This window comes from Castanea sativa, chromosome 7 (assembly GCF_040712315.1).
Source record: "Castanea sativa cultivar Marrone di Chiusa Pesio chromosome 7, ASM4071231v1".
In the NCBI taxonomy this organism is placed as follows: domain Eukaryota; kingdom Viridiplantae; phylum Streptophyta; class Magnoliopsida; order Fagales; family Fagaceae; genus Castanea; species Castanea sativa.
In genome coordinates, this window is record NC_134019.1 from 21,376,818 (window position 1) to 21,387,307 (window position 10,490).

Here is a 10,490-nt window from a genome sequence, read left to right on the forward strand (position 1 = left end):
TGAAAAGAAAGAGTTAGGACATATGTGATCTATCACAATTCAATAAAAATGTGAACAGTGTCATCACAGCTCACAGCCTAGTATAGAAACCTTCTAATAAGACCCTGATGGGACAAGTATCAAGAGAAATAAACCCTAACCCTTCAAGTGGAAGGCCAAGATACAACCTAGGTGACTATATAAGGCAAAGAGACCTTTGTGAAGAGGGGGATAAAACATCTGAAGTGAAAAGATAAGAAAGTAATATCATTGTAATCTAAGAACAAGTGTAAACTTATACCTTGGACCATTCCCAAGGAACAGAACTTAATGAATTCAAGACTAGTATATTCAATTTCCTTGGGGGACCTAGATAAAGTTTTTTCAATATTGAGGAAGCATAGGCTTCACTTGAACGCATCAAAGTGTTCTTTCAGTGTTGGATCAAGAAAATTTTTGGGTTACATGATCACTTACCAAGGAATCGAAGTCAGCCCTGACCAGATTAAGGCTATCCACAATTTATACTCGCCTTGGAACCCTAAAGAAGTCTAGCATTTGACTAGGATGACGGTGGTCCTAAACAAATTCATATCTTGGTCGGCCGACCGATGTAGACCATTCTTCCAACTGTTGCATAAATGGAAGGATTTTTTCTGGTCCAAGGAATGTGACAAGGCCTTTGAGGAGCTAAAGAAATATCTAACTCATCCTTCAATCTTATTCAAGCCAGAAAAAGAAGAGGTCTTATATGCTAATATAGCTGTTATGTCACATGTAGTAAGTTTGGTCTTGGTATAAGTTGAAGAAGGAGCCTAAAAGCTGGTTTATTACGGCAGAAAATCCCTCCAAGAAGCTGAAATCCAATACCTCCCCTTAGAAAAAGTCATCCTGGCCATCATCCATTCTACGAAAAAGCTTCCCCACTACTTCCAAGCTCATACAGTCGTCATCCTCACCCATTTGCCTTTATAGGCGTTGCTTTGGTGATCAGACTACATCAAAAGAGTGGCAAAGTGGGGAACAATATTGGGAGTGTTCAACTTCCGATACTTACCTTGGACAGTGATGAAAGGGCAAGTCCTTACTAACCTGGTAGTAGAGTTTACTAAGGAATTAGAACAACCTGATTCCGAAGAGGTAGAGATATTTGAGAAAGGAATTATGATAAACACAATTTCATCTCAGCAAACTTGGGAGTTATTTGTTGACAGGGTAGCCAACAAGAAGGGCTCAGGAATTAGAATCATGATAATCTCCCTAGAACAAATTACTCTAGAAAAGTCTTTGAGACTAGATTTCTTAGCCATAAACAATGAGGCCGAGTATGAGGCCCTTCAAGCAGGACTAAATGTTGTCAAGAAGCTTGGAGGAAAATCTATGAAAGTTCATTGCGATTTAAGGCTTGTAGCTGGGCAAGTTCAGGGGGAATTTGAGGCAGAGGACCTAAGGATGGAGTGGTACTTAAACCAAGTTAAGCGTTTGTAGTCCGACTTTGAGTCTTTCACTTTAAAGCAAGTACCTTGAAGTAGAAACTCACACGTTGATTAATTGGCAACTTTAGTTACATTGGCTGGAGGAAGCCTTCCGAGAATTATACTAGTGGAAAACCCTGTGATCCTTGCTTATGACAAACAGACCCCAGTAGGGGTGAATATCATACAAATGGACCCTATTTAGATGGACCCAATAGTCTCGTTTCTCAAGGAGGGACTTTGCCCAATGATAAAACCAAAGCAGAGAAGGCTCGTAGAAATGCACCAAGGTATTGGCTTTTAGAAGAACAAAAGTTATATGAACGCTCATATTTAGGACCATATCTTCTATGTGTCCATCTAGAGGCAGTTGAAACATTGCTAGAAGAGCTTCCTTTAGGCACTCTTGGATTGCCTTTTATTGGGGAAACCATTGAGTTTGTATCTTGTGCTTACTCTGACCGTTCTGAGAGCTTCATGGACAAACGTCGCAGCATGTAAGTATATATATGATTATTAGTACTAATAAGAAATACCCAGATCATATTTTTCTATCGCGCTGTGTATATATTCTTATTAACATTCAGCTAATCTATATATATGCTTTAGTATAATTACCATATGTATGTTTTGTTATATATACTTTGTTACTCTTCTCCTTTTACTGATATGTTTTGCTTTGGCTTGAAAATTAAATGGTGAAGATATGAAGACGTGTATAACAAATATTTTTGTGGTTTTGTAGGTATGGCAAGGTGTTCAAGTCACACATATTTGGAAGCCCCACAATTGTTTCAACTGATGCTGAAGTGAGTAAATTTATTCTTCAAAGTGATGCAAAGGCTTTTGTGCCATCTTACCCCAAATCTCTCACAGAGTTGATGGGGAAGTCTTCTATTTTGGTCATCAATGGGAGTTTACAAAAGAGAATCCATGGACTCATAGGAGCCTTCTTCAAGTCCCCACATCTCAAGGCTCAAATCACTAGGGACATGCAGAAGTATGTTCAAGAATCAATGGCAAATTGGAAAGATGACCATCCCATATATATGCAAGATGAAACTAAAAATGTTAGCTCTCTCTCTCTCTCTCTCTCTCTCTCATATTTATGAGGTCTAGGAGCTAAGTTCTTATCTTTTAAGTTTGAATCTATCTTCTGCTTCCTCTAAGGTTAAGGTATCTCCTTGAAAAGAGTTCTAGTAAATACTATAGATACAACAAATTATGCCATTTCTTGCTCTTAAATCTATATGTGGCTTCTTTTACTGTGTTTAAGATGTTTTATGAGAAAGTAAGAGCCCCAATAGGCACATGATTGACTTACACTCTCTCTCTCTCTCTCTTGTGAAAGGAATCATTCATTTTTAAGTAATCTCTCTGGCTTCTACTTAAGTTTGAAGATGATTTGGCTATAAAGTAGAACCCAGTTGTCTATGGGGTTCGTAATAATTTTGCATGAATCATATTGTCTGGAAAATTAGATTCATAATTATTATGTTATCTAGTACTTTATAAAAGTAACTAAGATCTACCCCTTTTTGTCTCCAGATTGCCTTTCAAGTGCTAGTTAAGGCATTGATTAGTTTGGATCCCGGTGAAGAAATGGAGTTTCTTAAGAAACAGTTCCAAGAATTTATCTCTGGCCTCATGTCTTTGCCCGTAAACATACCCGGGACCAGACTCTACAGATCACTACAGGCAAGTCATTAATTTATTTATAAAGTAATGATAGAGATGCAACATTTTTCATAATTTTTTTACAATTGTTAACATAACCTGTTATGATTAATTAGAAAAATACTATTTCTATTTAAATCTACTACTGACATCACTTTTATTAAACATAAAAAATAATAATACAACAACAGTGAAAAAAAAAAGTTGTGTATAGACCTATTGTGTGTGTATATATATAATTTTTTTTTCCTCCTAATACTAGTGATTACTTGGATTTCAATTTCAGGCAAAGAAGAAAATGGTTAAGTTAGTACAAAATGTAATCCTAGCCAGAAAACATAGTGGCTTCTCTAATGTTCCAAAAGATGTGGTAGATGTCTTACTCAATGATTCAAGTGAACAATTAACAGAGGATTTAATAGCAGATAATATGATTGACATGATGATACCCGGAGAGGATTCAGTGCCAGTTCTCATGACTCTTGCAATAAAATACCTCTCAGATTGCCCCACCGCTCTACAACAATTAACGGTATGAAGATTTTGTGTTTTTAATGGAGTTGTAACCAAAGCCATACATGTTACAATTAATCATGGTATACTATCAAGACCATTATCATCTTATACATGTTACAATCATGGCTTACATATAGTGTCAAGGTCATTATCATCTTAGCTTGATCTCAACCTAGTCCTACTCGTATAATTGGCCGGTGTCACCTCAGTTGCATGTACATGCATCCTATTTGGCTAGCAGGTCCAATTTTCTTAGACTAACTTTTTTGTAAGTTTGTGACATGCATTTCCAATTTTTTGACCACTTTTAGTCATGTCTAGGAGTGTTTCCTTTCCCACTAATTTTGTCAAAGATCTACTAGTAGATCGAATTGATACTCAGAGAATTTGTAGCTACTAGGGTTTGTCCACACTTTATTAGTTGTAATGTTAATTTCCACACAAAAAAAAAAAATAGTCTCCAATCACCAATTGGAAAATAGTTTCTCATTTTTTTGAGGGGACGTATAGAGATTTTATTCAGACCATTTAATTTGGTTGGGAAAATTATGATAGGGTTATTAGATGACATATTGTACGTGTGGTGGAATACCACAGACATCATGTAATTGTAGGAGTCATTACTTATTAGTACCATTGTTTTATACTATTCATCAAAAAAGTACCATTGTTTTATATATAATTTATTTTTGTAATCAAAATCTTGATAAAACTCAGGAGGAAAACTTGAAGCTGAAAGAACTCAAAGCTCAGCTTGGACAACCTTTGTCTTGGAGTGATTACTTATCATTGTCATTTACACAAAGTGTAAGTTATATTAAACTGGATAAAGACTCAAGAAAAACTAACACAACCCATTAATTATGAAATAAATAATGTGTGTTTCTTTTTACCTAAAGGTAATTACAGAAACTCTAAGGATGGGAAACATTATAATTGGAGTGATGCGTAAAGCCATGAGAGACATAGAGATAAAAGGGTATTTGATACCAAAGGGATGGTGTGTTTTTGCATATTTTAGATCGGTTCATCTTGGTGCGAATCACTATGACTAGCCCTACAAGTTCAATCCATGGAGGTGGCAAGTAAGTAGAACCCATCTTTTTGGTGTAACTTTTAGCTTCCCATGTCATTTGTAATTCTCTTTATCTTAGTAAACAATAAGTCCATAGATACAACTTCTCTCACAATTTTTTTTTTCTATGACGGTTGAGGTGACAAATTGCTAATAGAAGACAATAAAGTATTGTCAGTAGTGAATCAATATGAAAATTGTGGGGAGTAAAAAGACCTAAGTGGGCATATGGGCCTTTGGACTGTAGCATGGAGGGCCGACCTACTCCTGAGTTAAGAATTTGTTAGCTCTGCAAATTGGCCCATACGCCGAGGGTCCGAGGATACAACCAAGGGCGAGCTTCTCCTCAGACAGATCCAAGAGAACTCAGAACTTCATTATGAAGGTCAAGGCACAACCCTGGAAAGACTAATGGTTAAAGGGGGAAACCCTGAACCTTCGAGGTACACCGGTGTTAGAAAAATACCAAAAGAAAAGGTTGCCACCTCCACATTAAAGACTTTGCACCTACCTTTCTGGCCGCATTAATGGGGAAGTGACCCCTGAACAGTAGAACTGAAACTTCTGGTCACTATTCAAAGGCACGAAGAAAAGAAATATCTAGGGGGGAGAGGGTTGGAGCAACACGTGGATAAAGTATCAGGAAAAGAAGTATTTAAGGGGGATGAACGCCAGAGAAAGGGGGTCGGTCGGTAACTAAGAAAGAAATTAAGAATTGTAACTTTTAAGAGAGAGAGAAATAATACAAAAGTAGTCCTCGGCTTACTTCCGAGGAGGTCTATTTGCAATTACCATTTGTTATTTACAAGTGTTTGTAACTCTTAGCCTGTTATCAAGTTCTCAGTACCTCTAACCTAGATTTCAAGCCCACACTCTACAAATTTTATTGTTTAAGGTTCATTGGACCTGAGCCCGTAATTGTCTTTGGGTCCAGGTGCAATTGTGCACTTACAAAAATCATTAATGGTCTGTTTGGATTGAGGAGGAGGTAAGAGGAGTAAAGGAAAGTAGAGTAGAGTTGACAAGAAATTAGCCTATTTTTTACTAACTCTACTCTACTTCCTTCCATTCCTCCCTCTTCTCCTCTCAATTCAAACAGGTCATAACTTGTCAACTCAACAACAACGAAATATACTACCAAATAATCTAACATTTTCAATTACTGTTTTAGTAACAAATAGTGGTTTGTGCCTTTGGGGTCCCTCACAGGACAAAGACATGAGCAGTAGTAACTTCACTCCTTTTGGAGGTGGGCAAAGGCTATGTCCTGGGCTTGATTTAGCCAGGCTGGAAGCTTTTATCTTCCTACACCACTTTGTTACTCAATTCAGGTAATGAGAATCACTCATATGATCTCTCTCCAAGAATAGTATATGTTAAGGCAGAAATTAAAAAAAAAAAAAAAAAACTGGCAATAGAATAAAGATCTTCATTAGTTAGTAAAATATAAATAATAATAAAAAGAATTGAAAACAAACAGGGATAATGGCAAAAAGGCCCTACATGGGCTAGTTTTTACAAAAAGAAAGTACAATGTGTTCCCTATTACAAGAATTTTAAAGAGGCCTTATTTCGACAGCTATTTCTCTTATTCCTTCGACCCTTCATTTTTCTCGGCCTCTTAGGAGCTTTGTTCTTCAGTAAAGGGGTGTGAAGCTGAGGGAGCAGTGTTGCCTTGAGCTGGGCCCTCCTTCTCAATAGAGGCCAGTGCGGCTACAAGAGCTTTGTTGCCTTTGGTTGGATCGGGTGTCTCGGTTGAAGCTTATGGGGCTGAAGGAGTGATGCTACTCTAGGCAGAGGTAGTGACTCTAACTCTAATAGAAAGGGGATATAACATGTTCTCTAGGTTCCTTAACCTTGAGGATTCGTCTACCCCAACGACATTCAGAGCCTCGATCTAAGTCTTAAGGCATAAACCTCAGCCCACAACAGCAAGTTGGGACTTGAGGTGAGCCTTGGTCTCTTTCTGCTCTAGGTTATAGGCTGCTTGCTCGACCTTAGCAATTGCCTCGTCCTTCTACTTCATCTCCTTGGTCAGTTCCCTAATTTTTTTTCTCCGATGAGGGTGAGTTGATTCTCAGCTTCCTTTAGATGACGAAGTTGCTCTTGGGCGCGCCTATCAGAGCTCTCTATTGATGCTTCAATACTTTTCAGAGCTTTATCATACTCGGTTAATTTGAGGAGAGTCTCCTTTAGCTTCTTGTCAGACTGGGCCTGGGCCTTTTGAGCAGTATAGCGTTTAGACTCCTCTTCTTTCTTCTTGAATAGGATTTGGTCCACCCAATCCTTGGAAACGTAGGCCGTTTGTGTTGCCTTTAAAAAAAAGGAAAAAAAGAAGAGAGAGTTAGCAATAGAGCTTGTAAGTAAAAAGCAAATAAGTATACATACGTATATTTGTGTAAGAAAGGAAGGATATCAGCATACCAAGGCTAAGTCCCTCTTTAGGGACAAAAACATCTCATGCTTCTTTAGATTACAAAGCACGGTCATATCTCGAGGTAGAAAAAACGCATGTTCCACAAAATTGGCTACGTAGTCTGTCCTCCTATTGTCAAAATCTCGGATGGAGGAGTTCAAGGGAAGAGGACCTCAATTTAAAACCAAAGGGGGGTTCCAGTTAGGAACCCGAGGCTGACGTTCAAGGGCAGCCTCGGTAACCTCCCCACCCCTCCTCTATTGTGCCGGAGTGGCCTTGGAACCCCTAGTTTGCTCTAGGGGAGTCTCTTCCTAAATTTCACCCTCTTTGGTGACTCCTTTTCTAGCTTTCTTGTCCCTTTTCCTCTTTTTGTTAACAAGGTTAGTTTTGGAAGGAGGAGGAGGAGGAGGAGAAGGAGGAGAAGTAGGAGGCCTCGGTACCACCGGAATCTCTGGGGTAGCATCATTAGCGTGGGATTCCAGTAGGGATAACAAGTTGGGTACCCTTTTTTCGATTACCATCCTTTCAGGAATTTCAGCGGTCTTCTAGTTGGCACCAACTGCAACAACAGCTGAAGTAGAGGTGGTTGCCACGTCCTCGGTCATATTGGGATGATAGAAAACCTCAAAGTCCTCCTCATGGACAACACTTTGGAAACCTTCTTCCCCGACCACTTTGGATCGGACCTCGGCTTTGTCCTCTGAGGGTATAGTTGTTGGAAAAACATAATTTGTATAGATTTGGATCCTCTCCATTTCTCTTTGAAATGGAGAGTATCCATTTCATGGACAGGATGTATTTGAAATAAATCAATGGTGTAGGATGTGCCACATCAATTAAAATCTAAAACACCTGACTCTGAAAAACTTAACTATGGTTAATTGTTCAATTAACCCTCAAAACCCATCTGATCTGAATATTTCAAAATCTCAATTTCTCTCTCTTCTCCATTACCTCTCTCTCTCTCTCTCTCTCTCTCTCTCAACTTTTTGCCTTTGCCGTTGCCGCTGCCACAATAACCAACGTGCCAAGCCACCATTATTTCCCTCTCTTCTCACACCAGCCCAACATTGCCGAACCCATTGCCCAGTTAGTTTTCTCTCTCTGTCTCTTATTTCTTATTGATAAGCTCTGTTTGGTTGCTTGGAAAAAGAAGGAAAATAAGTTATTATACAGCTATTTTTTTATTGATTTCTTCATGCTGATTTTGATCTCTTTTCTGTGTTTTTTTTTTTTTTTTTGAGCTTGGGGATTGATTGAAATTTGTAAGAAATTTTCTAATTGAAAGGGAAGAGCTAGGAGAAATAAAGTGGCGTACAAATGAAAAGAAAGTGGCTGATTGAATCTTGGTGAGAAGCTGTATTTGCGAGTTAATTCGGAACATAGTAAAATACATTTTAAACCATTTTTTATTCTTTATCAGGAAAACTAATTTAACTAAAGGATATGATTTTTAAAGAATCTATTGAAGTGGACAACAGGCCTATAAATCTCCATAATATATGTTGTTTTTGTATTTGTTGGTTTTGCATCTTGGCGTGCTTGAATCATACATTTACATTGTATCATATCCCCTAGCTAACTAGTGCTTGAATTTTAAATGGCCTCTGGGTTGATATGTCAAAATGCTTGTGTGAAGGTGTTTAAAGCATTGAACATTTGGCTTACGGCATTTAAAAGCATAAATATTTATCATCAAAATATCTATTATTAAATGGCTTTTGAATGCAGTTTCTTGTCTTGCTTTGGAGTCTAATGAGTGGATGAACATTATTCTATTCTCTCTTTGAATTCATGTTCTTTTGAAACATAAGTGTTTGGAATTTTGTTTCACTTCTTACCTAGTTTCCTTTCCACTAGAAGGTATATTTAAAAGGAGATTGCACTTTTGTTCTTATTTTGGACCATTTTCATGGCTGAGTATGTTTCTCATGGTGTATTTGCAATATGTGTAGAACTTTTAATTTGATGGTATGGATTATTAAGAAATTTTATTTTATTTTATTTTTTTTTTCTGATGTACATAATGCATATGATTTTTATTTTTATAGAAAATGAGTTGAAGACTTGAAGCAGCCTAGCAGCCCAACTGTAAAAAGGTTTGAAGAGAAGGGTATAAGTGTTATTCATGAAGTCAAGTGCAAGCTTTGTTATGCAAAGTTTCATGTACCAAATTTTACTCCTTATCAAGAAAAGCTTTTGAAAGGTTTTGAAGTATTCCATGCCTCGTTGAAGACAATGTATCTTGAACTGAGCAACTTTAAAATTCAATTTTAGTAAAGATTCACATTTGATAGATTCTAGCTCTTAGGACAACTTGGAGTCTTGGACTGTTATTTGCACATTTTGTATCAAGTTTTTGGATAGTTTTTGTAGTTGGCTTTTGAAGATACTCAAATATGTTGGTTTTCATATGTACATATTTTTAGCAGTACTTACTTGTGTATAACAGTGCTGATGCACTTTTACATTAACAGACAAGGTTGTAAGCTTTTTATAAGGTGAATTAGTGCACTAATGCATGCTTACCAAATAAAAATTGTTAAAAAATTTCCCCTAAGTCCTCCCCAAAAGAATATTAAAAAGATCAGATTGAAAGTTTGCAAACAACTAACCAAAAATTTAAGATAATTTAATAAATTAGAAGATGAGGCACAACAAAGGGAAGAGAGTTTACCCTAGCTTACAAAAAATAACTCATGCTTTTCTTATATGTTATCATTTACATGTTTTTTTCTTCAACTTTTGCAAATTATAAAGATTTTTCCATTTCCCAATGATTAATTCTATTTCTTCTCACGCCCTTCCAGTATTAGCTTTGCTTATTGTTTTCCTTTTTTAGATTTTTCATCTTAGTCTCAAGAAACTTGGGTGTGGTATCAAAACAACCCAAAAATTTCATACATTTTGGAACAAATTCAGATCAAAACAACCCATAAACCCCATAAAGCTGACACCAGTTGTTTTTTTTTATCCCAAAGCTCAACCCACACAGAATAGAAACCAAATTCAGCATGACAAAATCAATAACAAAAAGATAGCAGTACACTAATTTATTTTCCTTTGTTTTCCAAGCAGCCAAACAGAGCTTAAAAATAAGAAATTAGAGAGAGAAAACTTACTGGGCAGTGGGTTCGGCGATTTGGGGTTAGTGTGAGACGTGGCTAACGAAACAACTGTGGCTTGGCACGTTGGTGATAGCGGCAGCGGCGACGGCAAGATTGAGACAGAGCAAAGCATGGCAATGGAGGAGAAAGATTGAGATTTTGAAATATTCAGATAAGATAGGGTTGCTTAGTTAACTCAATGTTTAACAACAGTTGAGTTTTCCCATAGTCAAGTGCTTTATATT

At 37.2% G+C, this 10,490-nt stretch overlaps 1 protein-coding gene across 1 annotated transcript; it reads left to right on the forward strand.

Annotated features, from left to right (window-relative positions):
- Positions 1-1,047: 1,047 nt before the first annotated feature.
- Positions 1,048-4,702, forward strand: LOC142644133 (3-epi-6-deoxocathasterone 23-monooxygenase CYP90D1-like). Its single transcript, XM_075818811.1, has 7 exons — positions 1,048-1,459; positions 1,618-1,951; positions 2,200-2,524; positions 3,003-3,152; positions 3,418-3,663; positions 4,365-4,454; positions 4,547-4,702. The coding sequence occupies exons 1-7, from the start codon at positions 1,048-1,050 to the stop codon at positions 4,700-4,702; spliced, it is 1,713 nt and encodes a 570-aa protein (XP_075674926.1).
- Positions 4,703-10,490: the final 5,788 nt, after the last annotated feature.

Excerpts from the sequence above, each read along its gene's own strand:
- LOC142644133 (XM_075818811.1), top strand. The coding sequence starts at position 1,048 with ATGAAAGGGCAAGTCCTTACTAACCTGGTAGTAGAGTTTACTAAGGAA. Across the intron at positions 2,525-3,002 it reads TGCAAGATGAAACTAAAAAT|ATTGCCTTTCAAGTGCTAGT; the intron begins GTTAGCTCTCTC and ends TTTTGTCTCCAG. Across the intron at positions 3,153-3,417 it reads GACTCTACAGATCACTACAG|GCAAAGAAGAAAATGGTTAA; the intron begins GCAAGTCATTAA and ends TTTCAATTTCAG.